The sequence below is a fragment of the Rhinoderma darwinii genome, chromosome 8 (assembly GCF_050947455.1).
Source record: "Rhinoderma darwinii isolate aRhiDar2 chromosome 8, aRhiDar2.hap1, whole genome shotgun sequence".
NCBI classification, from domain to species: domain Eukaryota; kingdom Metazoa; phylum Chordata; class Amphibia; order Anura; family Rhinodermatidae; genus Rhinoderma; species Rhinoderma darwinii.
This window is the reverse complement of record NC_134694.1, coordinates 124,594,362-124,610,156: the sequence shown is the minus strand read 5'-3', so window position 1 is coordinate 124,610,156 and position 15,795 is coordinate 124,594,362. Positions and strand designations below refer to the sequence as shown.

Below are 15,795 nucleotides of genomic sequence, written 5' to 3'. Positions count from 1 at the left end.
TACACTGCTCATTACTGCTATATAATCTCCTTCATGCTGCTGCAGCTTCTATATATTTGTGATAGATAGAGATAGGAGAGCAGTATTTTCCTTGTGTGTGTGCAGTGAATAGAAGACATGTTAGCATGTCAATAATTAAAGAGGCTCTGTCACCAGATTTTGCAACCCATATCTGCTATTGCAGCAGATCGGCGCTGCAATGTAGATTACAGTAACGTTTTTATTTTTAAAAAAACGAGCATTTTTGGCCAAGTTATGACCATTTTTGTAGTTATGCAAATGAGGCTTGCAAAAGTCCAAGTGGGTGTGTTTAAAAGTAAAAGTCCAAGTGGGCGTGTATTATGTGCGTACATCGGGGCGTTTTTACTACTTTTACTAGCTGGGCGTTCTGAAGAGAAGTATCATCCACTTCTCTTCAGAACGCCCAGCTTCTGCCAGATCACGCTGTGACGTCACTCACAGGTCCTGCATCGTGTCAGACGAGCGAGGACACATCGGCACCAGAGGCTTCAGTTGATTCTGCAGCAGCATCGGCGTTAGCAGGTAAGTCGATGTAGCTACTTACCTGCAAACGCCGATGCTGCTGCAGAATCATCTGTAGCCTCTGGTGCCGGTGTCCTCGCTCGTCTAACACGATGCAGGACCTGTGAGTGACGTCACAGCATGATCTCTGGAGAACACGCTGTGTCTGCACTGCCAGAAGCTGGGCGTTCTGAAGAGAAGTGGATGATACTTCTCTTCAGAACGCCCAGCTAGTAAAAGTAGTAAAAACGCCCCGATGTACGCACATAATACACGCCCACTTTTACTTTTAAACACGCCCACTTGGACTTTTGAAGCCTCATTTGCATAACTACAAAAATGGTCATAACTTGGCCAAAAATGCTAGTTTTTTAAAAATAAAAACGTTACTGTAATCTACATTGCAGCGCCGATCACAGGCAATAGCAGATAGGGCTGCAAAATCTGGTGACAGAGCCTCTTTAAAGTTGAAGCCTTCAGAGGGGGAAAACTGCTAAATAATGCTGAATACAAGTCAAATAATGGCCAGGATCGGTCATGAATCCATAGAAGGTGTATAATAGGGATCAGTCATCGATATCGAAGCGTTTAAAAAATAAAGGGCACAAAATGAGCTTCATGAACTCTCCTCCAGCTCTGAGTGCGGACATATTACCCCGTCCTCACTTCTGACTCCCCCTAGAGTAGATGTCTTCATTTAAACTAAACTGTGGTAGGGAAAAAAAAAATCATTAAAACAAAGACGAATGACCTGGAAACTAACGAGCCGCTGCCTAATATAAAATGATATCTACAGTATCCACCAATGTAGCATGTAATAACATTTTCCTGCCATGGGACCCGAGACGCCCCCGCGCCTTTTATCCAATGCCCTTTACGCACTTTGTACAAAATGCCAAGTGTTATATATTCACAGTAAATGTATAAAAAGGGCTTAACTGGAAATCCACACAGAATAAGGAATTAAAGGATAAATGGCTTTCATCTCGAGAAGAATTTTAGTAGCATTTTCAGATAGATGAATAAATTATAAAATGTGACATATAAAAACTGTATATACAAAGTGCACCGTCATTAATACTGTCCGATAATACCGCACACTGTACCGATGTGCCCCTAGTGGTCAAATAGTGATAAAATATAGTTCGTGAACACAGTCATGCTACAAATAAACAGCGCCCCTAGTGGTCATATGATGATGGAACAGCTCCCCAATAATTTTACTAAGTTTAAAGTTTATAGATATAATACTCAATACATGTTAGAATACTGCATATACACAGTATATATACTGGGCCAATCTAATGGTAATATTCAAAGCCACAGCACCCCTAGTGGTCTAAATATGATAAAACATCCCTCCTGAGCAATTTTGCTTCAAATTAACAGTGCCTCTAGTGGTCATAAAGTGACAGCTCCATAAAAATGTTAGATTTATATTACTGTTAGAATGAATAAGAATAGACTTTTTAGAATAATCCTGCATATAAATCGTCTTTATACAAAGGAAGTTATGTACATAGACGGGAGGGGGCCCATAGCAAAGATCAGAATGACACCCCCCCTTCTCTATTATAGTGTTGTCCCTGGACCAATTTCCCAACCCTCTGTTTGCCAACTTCTCTAGAGGGAAGCCCTGCACAGGTTCTTGCCACCCAGCAGCGAAGAAGATAGGACAGACCAGGATTGGGTCCTATCTCCAGGTGCCCATGTGCTGCCTCCGTGGTATGTAAGCGCTTGCACAAATTAATGGTGTTTGCGGACAGTTTGCTGGCCATGTTGGTAAAGATGCATAGGGTAGTCGGAGACTGTGGCATACACGGTAAGGAGGCACCAGAACAGACGAACAGCAGCAGCTTTCAAAAGAAGGCCCCAGGGATGTTTTCCATGCATTTGCCATGTATAGTGGAATTTCTGCTTTGGACCGGAGGTCGCTTACATTTTCACTTTTACAGGATAGAAGTAAAGAATATAGAAAATACTGTATCCAGGTGCCAACTGATCTCCACCTCACTGGTTCCTGCTGGAAAAACCAAGAACTGATCCCTTCCCTCCTTATACCTGCAGTGTGGAGCATGATGAGCACAGGCAAACTGCTGCTGAGGGGACGCAAATTTACAAAATCTATACTCCACCTTGGGGCATGATGGCAGTGAAATCTATAAAGCAGGAAACGGGGCGAACTTTTAGTGATTACAGAAAATACATAAATAGCTATTTCCATTATATACACTTATTGGAATACGTCACTTTACTAGTGCAGATGTTCTGCTGTTTTATGTCAGTCTGTGTTGGCTGATCCATGGATTAAATAATGCACTTGTATAACACAGGTGAGGAGCTTAAATGTATTATATATCCTTGTGCTATTATCCCCTGCTTTATCAGTATCTGAACAGAGCTTGATATGGTGACTGGAATAAATAAGACACTTATCAGAATGCTTCACACTGTAGAGTAATCTGATGTAGGAAAAACTGACTGTTCCCCTGCATTATAGGAACTCAGGTATAATACAGGCTCAGGATCCGTACAGGATAAGTAATTTAATGTATGTACACAGTGAGACCACCAGCAGAATAGTGACTGCAGCTCTGGACTATAATACTGGATGTAACTCAGGAGGATCAGTATAGAATAAGTAATGTAATGTATGTACACAGTGACTCCACCAGCAGAATAGTGAGTGCAGCTCTGGAGTATAATATAGGATATAACTCAGGATCAGTACAGGATAAGTAATGTAATGTATGTACACAGTGACTCCACCAGCAGAATAGTGAGTGCAGCTCTGGAGAATAATACAGGATGTAACTCAGGATCAGTACAGGATAAGTAATGTAATGTATGTACACAGTGAGACCACCAGCAGAATAGTGACTGCAGCTCTGGACTATAATACTGGATGTAACTCAGGAGGATCAGTATAGAATAAGTAATGTAATGTATGTACACAGTGACTCAACCAGCAGAATAGTGACTGCAGCTCTGGAGTATAATACTGGATGTAACTCAGGATCAGTACAGGATAAGTAATGTAATGTATGTACACAGTGACTCCACCAGCAGAATAGTGACTGCAGCTCTGGAGTATAATACTGGATGTAACTCAGGATCAGTACAGGATAAGTAATGTCATGTATGTACACAGTGACTCCACCAGCAGAATAGGGAGTGCAGCTCTGGAGTATAATACAAGATGTAACTCAGGATCAGTACAGGATAAGTAATGTAATATATATGTACACAGTGACTCCACCAGCAGAATAGTGAGTGCAGCTCTGCAGTATAATACAGGCTATAACTCAGGGTCAGTACAGGATAAGTAATGTATTTTACGTACACAGTGAGTTCACCAGTAGAATAGTGAGTGCAGCTCTGGAGTATAATATAGGATGTAACTCAGGATCAGTACAGGATAAGTAATGTAATGTATGTACACTGTGACAGCACCAGCAGAATAGTAAGTGCAGCTCTGGAGTATAATACAGGATATAACTCAGGATCAGTACAGGATAAGTAATGTATATACACAGTGACTCCACCAGCAGAATAGTGAGTGCAGCTCTGGAGTATAATACAGGATATAACTCTGGATCAGTACAGGATAAGTAATGTAATGTATGTGCACAGTGACTCCACCAGCAGAATAGTGAGCGCAGCTCTGAAGTATTACACAGGTTATAATGCACGACCTGAACCCGATAAGTAGTGTACAATGAGACTCCACTCTTCATGGAGATTAATGCTATATATAAAGTATACAATGCTCAGATTCGTACAGTCTGCTTCATACTACAGTAATGGTATAAATCAGAAAAAACTGCATTGTTATATAATTTCTGTGGATTATTCTTCAGAGCTAAACACTAGATCCAGACAGGATTTTGCAGCCATGAAATGAGGAGGTTGTAGTATTGATAGATATTGCTGTAACATCCCTGATTCTTCATGTTCAGATCACAGTCACACTGATCGCCTCTAAATGCTGCTCTATTTTAAAGTCTTTTCAATTTCCTTTTTTCCTTTATTTGAATTGTAAAGTCTTCCTGTCATGTGAACTGAAGCATCAAACACAATGAGAAGAATCTTTAAATCATCACAAGAATTTATCATGTTCAAGTGACTAGAACATTGTGACAATTAAACATCATGGGGATGTAGCAGACACAACAAAGATCTGATTTAGCCCACGGAATACAGAGTTTACAAATCCTGCATATATGAGATTAAATTCCTAACACTCCTAATATTTTTATCTCTTCAGAATTATTCTACTTAAACAAAGTGGTCACTGTGTACATACATTACATTATTTATCCTGTACTGATCCTGAGTTACATCCTGTATTATACTCCAGAGCTGCACTCACTATTCTGCTGGTGGAGTCACTGTGTATATACATTACATTACTTATCCTGTACTGATCCTGAGTTACATCCTATATTATACTCCAGAGCTGCACTCACTATTCTGCTGGTGGAGTCACTGTGTACATACATTACATTATTTATCCTGTACTGATCCTGAGTTACATCCTGTATTATACTCCAGAGCTGCACTCACTATTCTGCTGGTGGAGTCACTGTGTATATACATTACATTACTTATCCTGTACTGATCCTGAGTTACATCCTATATTATACTCCAGAGCTGCACTCAATATTCTGCTGGTGGAGTCACTGTGTATATACATTACATTACTTATCCTGTACTGATCCTGAGTTACATCCTATATTATACTCCAGAGCTGCACTAGAGCATTAGAGCTAAAATTTCCCAGCATTTCCAGCTGTATCACTGTCTACACAAAACTTGCACTGGTGATTTACGTTTACGTTTCTTTTTATATCAGGCTCTATATAGTCAGTCTGTCCACAGGTTTACTGATTGTTTCTAATAATATTTAGCAGATTAGTGAGTGCAGCTCTGGAGTATAACACAGGTTGTAACTCAGGATCAGTATAGGATAAGTAATGTATGTACACAGTGACTCCACCACCAGAATAGTAAGTGCAGCTCTGGAGTATAATACAGGATTAGTACAGGATAAGTAATGTATGTACACAGTGACTCCGCCAGCAGAATAGTGAGTGCAGCTCTGGAGTATAATACAGGATATAACTCAGGATCAGTACAGGATAATAATGTATGTACACAGTGACTCCACCAGCAGAATAGTGAGTGCAGCTCTGGAGTATAATACAGGATATAACTCAGGATCAGTACAGGATAAGTAATGTAATGTATGTACACAGTGACTCCACCAGCAGAATAGTGAGTGCAGCTCTGGAGTATAATACAGGATATAACTCAGGATCAGTACAGGATAAGTAATGTATGTTCACAGTGACTCCACCAGCAGAAGTTTGTCTGTAGCACTGGAGAATAATACAGCCTTTAGATGAGAAACAATATTGCATCATTAATGTCATGTACTAAGCAGCTCTGCTAAATTGCTGATGGCTTTGTCACCTTTGCTGCACTAAATAACACTGAGTGCTCTTTACTAGTCGTTTGCCGGCTTTACCCTTTCTGAACATTTTCCAGCCTGGATTCATTGGACAAATTGATTTGCTGATTATTTGCTTCCATTTATTGTGGGCCTATGATCAACATGTCAACTCAATTTGTCTAACTTGCCTTAATGGCAGATGGGTCAATTTATTGACCTGCCGGTTATTGGCTGAATTGTAACCTTTCTATTGTAATATGGTCCCTTTATTTCTCCTGTATCCAAAATCTTATATTTCACTGGCAAATATGCTAATATCCTAGTAGACAACAGCTCAGAAGCGGCACAGGATTACAGGAAGGTGCATTTGGCTTGTAATTAATGATCTACCTTCAGTTATTCCACAGCAAAAACACAATCAAACCCTTTCCCCCAATGTCCTGATTCAATTTCATGCAAATCTGAGCAATGGACAAGGTAATGGGAGCTGCAAGGAATCCACGGGCAGGTCCTTGGCTGGTAGGAATTGCAGATTGTATAGAGGCAGAATCTCCTCTGAATCCAGGCATTGCCATCATCACTCTGAGCTGCTAGATTTTGCTTTGCTTCCTTGCATTTCCAATTGCTGCCTGCGCCCTCTGGAGATCATGTGAGCCTGTAATGGAGCTGCTGACTGGTGTTCTGCTTGCTGCTACTTTCCTGTGCTAAGCTGATTTACTTGTTTAAGGTCTGACCTCATCATCCTGTCAGTATGGAATCCCACCTACACAGTTAGCAGCAGAGCATGGGCTGGAGGTGCTTGCAGCAAGCACCAGTCACAGGGACAACTCTCCTCAGCTCCTGTCCTCATGCACTGAGGGACTAGAGGGATCCACAGATAGTCGCACATTTCCAGCTTCTACTTGGTTTATTTTTTGCAAAAGAAGAAAATGTCAGTATCTGGGAAGAAGGAGTTTGATGTGAAGCAGATCCTCAGGCTGCGCTGGAGGTGGTTCAGCCACCCCTCACAAGGTTCTCCAGGATCTGGGGGGTGCCTGCAGCAGGAAGGATATGAGCACAGGGGGACTCCGGTTCACAATAGGCTCAAAAACCATTCACGGGACAGGAATGGGCTAAAGAAGAACAGCAGCCCTGTCCACAACATCCTGGCACCGGTGCCAGGTCCAACCCCTGTACACCATCGATCCATCCAGTCCTGGCACCAACAGAACCTCATAGAGCACATACAAGCCAGTGAGGAGATCCCCAAACCCAACAGTACCGAAGAGAAGCTGGGGAAAAAAGAGGACAAAAGCGTCCAGGAGGTCTCCATCCCCTCCCAGGAGAACACCCAGGAAACCGCGGACAGGTAAGAGTTGGGTAATGAGACCTATTGCGCAAGAGACATTGTACTCACTAGTTCTCAGCGGCCCATGACTTGATACATTGTATCCACTTTCCTGATTATTTATTATTACATTGTATCCACTTTCCTGATTATTTATTATTACATTGTATCCACTTTTCTGATTATTTATTATTACATTGTATCCACTTTCCTGATTATTTATTATTACATTGTATCCACTTTTCTGATTATTTATTATTACATTGTATCCACTTTCCTGATTATTTATTATTACATTGTATCCACTTTCCTGATTAATTATTATTACATTGCACTCACTGTCTATGTTCATAACATTCTATTTGTTGATACATTGTAGCCACTTAGTGTCACATTCCTGTTAACATTGTATCCAATTCCTTATTTCTTTCTTTTCAATGTCTTGTTGCTTTGTGTCACTATTACTGTAATTTATATTTACTGCTCTATTATCCTGATACCCAACTCCTGTATCAGATCTGAACCTACAGTAACACAAAAAGCATAGGATGTTGGACAGATTGTTTGCAGGATCTTCTGATTCATCCCTAAACTTCATCCATCCGAACAATTAACCTTGAGCAATGAAAAATGACAACTTCACTCTTGCCTGGCGTTGTGTGTATCCAACTCTGCTTCATAGGCAGCACAAGGCTGGTAACATTCTCCTTCCATAGTGCAGATCTCTTGATGCAGAGATTCAGTCAAGTGATTCCTAACATGTGATTCCAGTGTGTCCTAGGGTGGACTTTATACAGTCTATTCCATGGAAGATTAATGTGACTGTACCCTGAGAAGAGGGTCAGAGCTGAAATATACTGTATTGCACTATGTGAACGTGCAGGGATGGGCATATTTAGGGACATTGCACATTTTCAGTAAGCTGCAGGCCTTACTTATGCTCAAGTGTAGTAGAAATGTAATATAGGTATATGCACTATATATATATATATATATATATATATATATATGTTATCTACACATACATAATAAAGGATAAAGGGTGAGTCAGGAAGCAGCCAAGACAATGGCTCAAGTTCTAAAGTCTCCATTCCAGACAGTTCCTGGGGGGGGGGGGGGGGTGTTTCTGCTTAATAAAATATTCCTTGCTATTAAGGGTTAATAGAGCTCATGTACCTAAACTAGTGCTGAATATACCATACCGGTCCGTCATGCTGCAAATTTATACAAGTTCACATTTATATGTCTAGATGAAGTTTGACTATTTATAATGTGAAGGTCCTGAGCAATGTAATAGTTATAACTCTCTGGTCTCGCTCGCTGAACATACAATCCCATTATAATGTATGATTCCAATCCTTGTGACGTCTCTATTGACCTCTGCACCTGGACGCCAGTCTTCTTGTTGTCAGAATATTGCAGATTATTATTATTGTGACTGGATAGATCATCTCATAGATATTGCTGCTTATCAGATGAGTTTCAGTGCTGAGACCTCATTGTTATATAAGACTGAGGATAATGTGATGCTCAAGGGGAAAGTTGTTGGTTGGTTTGCAGAATTTGATTGAGACTGTGGGGAAGCATTTCTTGTCTGCACACCTGCCTTCCTGTCTCTAAGTTAATCATAGTAATCATAGTATATAGTTTAGAGTAGAACAGAATATTCAGCAGGGTCAATGGACATATGATATACGCACAGACTTATTGTATGAGGGGTGAGCAGAGCGGGACAGGGGATACGGATGTTTCAGGGACATGGTTGGATTATAAATTGCTAAAGAAGCAAATGTTCAGGATCGTTCACTAACTAGGGCGATGTCCGGTAGAGTCTAACTATGTTCTTCATATATTGGTATTGACAAAATTTGGGGTCGGTTATTGGGGCACCATTTGTAGTGTGTGGGAATAATATTTGTAAGGTATATGGCACTATACGTGCACTATATGGCGACATTATTGTACTGTATGCAGTCCTAGAGATCTTCTCTTTGGTTAGGGTACGCTGGTATTAACTGGACACTCTACAGTGGCTTTATGTAAGTTTTGTATAGATTATTTGGACACGGTATGGCAGGATTAGTTGAGCGGTGTACGGCACTATCATTCAGGACAGTATTATTTAGATACTGTATGGCACGTCTATTCGAATAATTTATGGAATTGTTATGTGGCACTCTACGCAGTACAGCACTATTGTTTGAACTTTGTATGTTGGTATTATTTGGGCACGCGATGGTGGCAGTATGTATATATTGTATAGCACTGTTCATGTAAGACATGGCGGTATTATGTCAGCGCGGCATGCTACAGTTATTTGTGTCCCTCTGTTGTGGTTCTACGTTCATAACATTTTATTATATTGTATCTGTACAATTTTACTCTTTTTCCTCCTTCCAAAAATAGTGGAGGGAGACATTCAAATATCCCAGGGGTCTCCACAGACCAGGATCTGGCCCTATTCAAGCAGAGCAAATTCTCATTACCAATAACCGGTGACTGTGCACAGGTAAATGTCAGACTTAGAAGGAACCACAATCCGTGTAAAATATAAATCTGCTCTGTAGATTCAAAGTGGGTGATGTGGGCAAGTAAAGCAAGCAGAGGTTTGCTGGCACTTATTGTTCATCTATAAGTATTAATATAGACTGGCTTGAAACTATTATAATCTGTCAATTAGATTATATAAGGTAGTTAGGTAGGGGTCCAACCTCTGGGACCCAGATAAATTAGGGACCCTTATTTACTATTTTTGGCTGGAGAGCGGGGGAAGCGGAATGGAGCTGTTGGAAACTGCTGATTGAGCGTGTTCACCAATTTTCTGCCGCCCCGATTGTTTATGAGAGGCACAGCAAAAAAGGAGCGGTCATGGGACAACCCCTTAAAAAAAATGCTTCTAGTCTCTGAATGCTAGGAGAGATCCTGAACATAATAAGAAATGAAAAGAAAGCACATTATAAAGTTGCAGAACTTTTCTTTAGTCAGGGATGAAGATTTATTTACATAAAAATGGAAAATCCCTTTAATGGTTCTTTTACTAAAGGAAAATTGGAAAAAAGTAAATTTCTTGTAAGATTAAAGGATGGATGCGGCCGGTGCCGATATCTCTGTAGGGGGCTCAGGAATACGAGTCAGGGGTCAGATCATCTGGTCAAGGAGAATAGAAGAAGTTTTGGCTGCTGCGAGGCTTCGGCTGATAGACGTGGCTTGTGTAAATAAGGACACGGAACATTACAAAGCAATAGGTTCACGTCGGCTGAAATCTACACACGGATATTTACTATTAACAGGCGATAAATGGCGCAGGGACCAATGAGACTGCACGGATTCCAGCACACGCAGACGCAACGCTACCCAGATGATAACAGCTTACACAACAAGGGACTTTATAAGAGGACTGCTGCAAAGATGCAAACAATTTCCATACAAAATATTATAAATAAGATAAACTCAAATTTACAAACGGCGTCAGCGGTCCATAAGACTCAGACGCGGAGTCCGGCTTTAAAGGCTTTGTGTAATTCTGTAACCATTTTTTTTTTATTGTTCTAATGCATCTAAAAAAATTAAGCAACTTTGCATATAGTCTTGGATTAAAAATATACTATCGTTTTCTGTGTACAGCACCTACTTATGTGTCTCCATGGTTACAGACTAAAAAACAAATCCTTTGTAGTATGTATTACTCCACTACCTCTAAGGCCGGGTTTACACGAGCGTGTGCCTTTTGCACGCGCAAAAAACGCGGTGTTTTGCGCGCGCAAAAGGTACTTAACAGCTCCGTGTGTCAGCAGCGTATGATGCACGGCTGCGTGATTTTCGCGCAGCCGCCATCATTATGACACTCCGTTTGTATGTTTGTAGCATGTGGTACTTTTCTGTTTTCATTCATCCTTTTCACAGCTGTTGCGCGAATCACGCGCGTCCCACGGAAGTGCTTCCGTGTGCTGCGCGTGATTTTCACGCACCCATTGACTTCAATGGGTGCGTTATGCGCGAACTCACAAATAACGGACATGTCATGAGTTTTACGCTCGGACACACGCTGCGTGAAACTCACGGACAGTCTGCACGGCCCCATTGACTAACATAGGTCGGTCCGTGTTGCACGGACGTATATCACGTTCGTCTAAATAAGCCGTTATACTGTCTGTAGGTTATCAAGGCAATGAAGTAACACATGACTGCAGCATCAGACTACACAGGGAGTGTTTGTAGTCTGTAACTATGGAGAAACATAAGTCTGCATTGGAGCTGTAGACACAAAACGATAGGAGACTTTTAAAATAAAGGGATGTGTGTGGCTGGGCATGTGCCCCGGGTGCTGGGTAGTGGAGTGCCAACAAGCCACTCTTCCCACTGCTAGCTTGTACAATTAATGTATATGTTGGAGGGCCCCAAACGTAATCCTTGACCCAGTTAAAGGAAAGCAGGGGAATAGCTTAGGGAGGGGGGGGGGGTGTCGGGACATGTGCCTGGGGTTCTGAGTGCAGGAGAAAACAGCCCCGTCATTTCAGCCGTACCGGCATGTGCAGGCGCTTGAACGCCGCGTCCATTACGGACGTAACTGGAGCTGGTTTTCCATGGAGTCCATGGAAAACGGCTCCATTTACGTCTGAAGAAGTGACATGACACTTCTTTGGCGCGGGCGTCTATTTACGCGCCGTCTTTTGACAGCAACGCATAAATATACACCTCGTGTGAACAGACAAACGTCAGCCCATTGCTTTCAATGGGCAGATGTTTGCCAACGCTATAGAGGCGCCAGAATTACGTCCGTAAATAGGCCGTGTGAACATACCCTTAGGGTATGTTCACACGAGGTCATTACGTCCATAATTGACGGACGTATTTCAGCCGCAAGTACCGGACCGAACACACTGCAGGGAGCCGGGCTCCTAGCATCATACTTATGTACTGTAATCATGTTTTCAGTACGAGACAGTTGTCCCGCAGCGAGGCAGGGATTCCTAGCGTCGTACATAAGTATGATGCTAGGAGCCCGGCTCCCTGCACTGTGTTCGGTCTGGTACTTGCGGCCGAAATACGTCCGTCAATTACGGACGTAATGACCTTGTGTGAACATACCCTTATCATTCCTCTCCTGCTGTTCTGTCCCAGGCTGCAGCTATATTGATTTTTTTGAAATCTAAGTAAGAGAAGAAGTTAGCTACTTCCTGTCTCACTAATGTCACCATTGAACTATTCTTCCCAAAAATAAAATTAAAACTAAACAAAGCCCAGCAAAAGCATATGTCCAGGTGAAAGCTACTGATGGACAAATAAATGGGCAGAGAGACAGTCAAGCATATTACAGAGCGAGATAAGTGTGTGGATGGGGGAGGGGGTTCTCTTACTGTGATTGACTGCCTGGAAGAGCGGAGACAGTGAGGGGAGGAGCCTTTGGGTGACAGAAATGAGCCGCATGAGATCTAATATGGCTGACAATGATCGGTGTCAGACAGCTACTTAAAGGCAGGAGACATCTGGAGCACAAACAGTTGAGCTTACAAGAAAGAGACTGCATACAGTGACTGCACAAGAGTCAGGTCAGGAGAGGCTTCGTTTTTGACATTCATGTGACTTGTCAGTGACATACTAGGATCGGTGCTAAAAACAGTGGGTCTGGCTCCTAGAACCCCCAGTGACCCCAGCGATCAGCCGCTATTGCTGGAGGAGTATTGTTTGACCTTACATTTCCTCAGAAGCGACCTCTGCAGGAGAACTGTAGTATTACATGCCGGCCTTACAAATGAATGGTCAGGTTTGTAAGCTGGAGTAACACTTATTTAGCGGCTTCCTGTTGTAGCTCAACAGAACATAAGGCCACAAGTTGTCTTGACCACACAACCTATTTAAAGCTCCATTATATCTGAGGGATGGTTCCTCCAAATCTTAATGAAATGTACTTTTTTTACTTGCAGTACCACTTTTTACCAGTGTCAAATGAAAACATTTCCATAGACATCAATGCAACAGCGCCCCCACTTCAGTTTACCAAAATCAGTGTTGATTATTGAAATGTGTAATAACTTCGGAATTACCTGCACCCCCTGCTCCCCCACAAACCCTTAAAATAGGTGACATTGCCCCATGGATATATTTCTATAATAATATTTGATGTAGTCCCTGCGATATATTTCTATAATAATATTTGATATAGTCCCTGGGATATATTTCTATAATAATATTTGATGTAGTCCCTGCGATATATTTCTATAATAATATTTGATGTAGTCCCTGGGATATATTTCTATAATATTTGATGTAGTCCCTGGGATATATTTCTATAATAATATTTGATGTAGTCCCATTGTATATGATCTGCAGATGATTCTGGTGTGAATACAGGTTAATGTTGGGATTTTTGTATCATTGTAATCCATCATTGGCTGCAGATATATGGAAACTGAGACCGGACAGATGGGCTGGGTCATACAACATGGCGCCGGTTTGCTTTGCGTCGTATAGGTCGCAGGAACGGAACAGTTGGTGGATTTGGTGAGAGAATTAGGACTATTAACAAGGGACGGGCAGGACGGTGCATCTCATTTCACGCGCCTTCATCTGGTAATCAACAGTCCAGGCACCCGCGGCCAACACTGTGTCAATGTCAATGTGCTGGAGTGCCAAGGCAGAGGAGGGCAGCCGCACTTCTCCAGAATTTTCTTGGCAGAGAGAAGCGCGGGCATCGCAGTCACGAAACGCAATGTATAGTGCGCTTATATTATCCTCCAGCAAAACATTCAGCCTGAACATTTATCCTCAGAATAATAATTCACTAAGGCGATGATGTTGGGATCAGACGCCCAGAGAGCGGAGACGATCATTGGACTTTTTCGTCATGTATTATGGATTTTAAACTAATAAAAGCGCCGCTCCAGCCCAATGTCAGTAAAGCGCAATCACTGTGATATGGAAAGTTCTGCAACTTTCTAATATACTTTGTATTGCAATTCCTCACCAATTTTCAAGATATTTGCTTGCTGTCAGCGAATAAGAACATTCTTGTTTACATTAAAGCTGGCCATAAATGAGATATTAGACGGACGGTTTCGGAATGATTTGTCGTTCAGTGTCGGTCTGTGAAGGTTGACGTTTTGGATGATAACACCATATCGTGAGCTATGGCCTGGTCTGGACTTCTATTTATGGGATGCAGATCTGATGTTTGCCACAAACAACTTTCCAAGGACTGTACCTGACCTCCAACACGGCTAGAGAAACTTTTCCACAGATATCTGACTGGATACGATTGTAACAAACTCTCAGCTGTGAGAAGTATTAGGTCTGATTGGATTTCTGTATGTAAAAAAACAATGTTCATAGTTCACTGACAGCAAGCAGAGATCTTGAAAATGGTGAGAATGTCCATTTCTGTTTGCATCATAGAATATAGAGCAAATAAAATAGGGAGCAGAAGTATAAAAATGATTCATCGGCTGAAGGTTCTTTCCCCACACACTGACACGCAGTTTTGTAATATGTAAATGCTGCAGATCTGGAACCGCTGCTATATAAATACCTGGAGGTTTTCCACACAGCACAAAATGTCTTTACTATTTTACTAAAAAATAAATAAAAAATGAAGAATCAACTTTACCTGGAGCATTAGTCAGACAGTGAGGGAGCATGGGAGAGGAGAGAGACCGCACAGATAGAGGCGCAGGTGCATGCAGTGCGCAGGCATGGAAGTCAGGAGTGATGGGAGGGAGGCAAATATATATATGTGATAAGGTAGAGCTGATGTTGTTATGGGGCACATTATCATGGTATCGTCATATGTTATCAAATGTATCCAGGTGAACCAGCTCCTCCCCCGTATTGTTGCTCTGTCCTCCATTTTTTCCACATTGGTACCTTAGCTGGTTAAAGTTTATCATTCTGTACTTGATGTAATGGAAATCATCTCTTCAAGCAATGACTTCCTGCTCAGCTTGTGTTTATACACAGCAGCCAATCTGAACAAGTGGAGCTGCAGTGTAGAGCATGGGGGGCATGGATAGCACCGGAGCCTAATCGTGAACCTTTGATGAAAAACTGTTAACACTAGAGAATAGTTTTCAAGAAAGAAGCAGCCATAGGTTATTGACTTATGTAGAATGTTTGGAGGCAACCACATTTTTTCTCCATTTCACGTCACATAATTTTTTTTTGAAAGGGACTTTCAAAAATAGCCGATTTAAAAATGTCATATTCTACGTGTCTCTATTGGGACAGAGTATAAGCAAACCCCGTGTGTGATCTGATCCTGACGTTTGGAGCTCTGTACAGGTCTTTGTGGTCAGTGTTTCACACACGTTGTATATAGAATATATTCCTGAGGAACCTGCATTTTCGCCTAGAAATCCAAGTGTGTACAGGGGAGAGAGGGAGAGAGAGAGAAGAGAGAGGGAGAGAGGGAGAAAAAGAGAGAGAGAAGAGAGAGAAGAGAGTTGAGAGAAGGAGAGAGAGAAGAGAGTTGAGAGAAGAGAGAGAAGAGAGTTGAGAG

General features: G+C 41.7%; 1 protein-coding gene across 1 annotated transcript in view; it reads left to right on the top strand.

Moving 5' to 3' along the window:
• Positions 1-6,585: 6,585 nt before the first annotated feature.
• KLHL4 (kelch like family member 4) overlaps positions 6,586-15,795 on the top strand; it is a 101,061-nt gene continuing 91,851 nt past the window's right edge. The window contains exon 1 of the mRNA XM_075836727.1: positions 6,586-7,325. Coding sequence (XP_075692842.1) covers positions 6,907-7,325 — 419 coding nt within the window. The 5' untranslated portion in view covers positions 6,586-6,906. The remainder of the gene's footprint in view (positions 7,326-15,795) is intronic.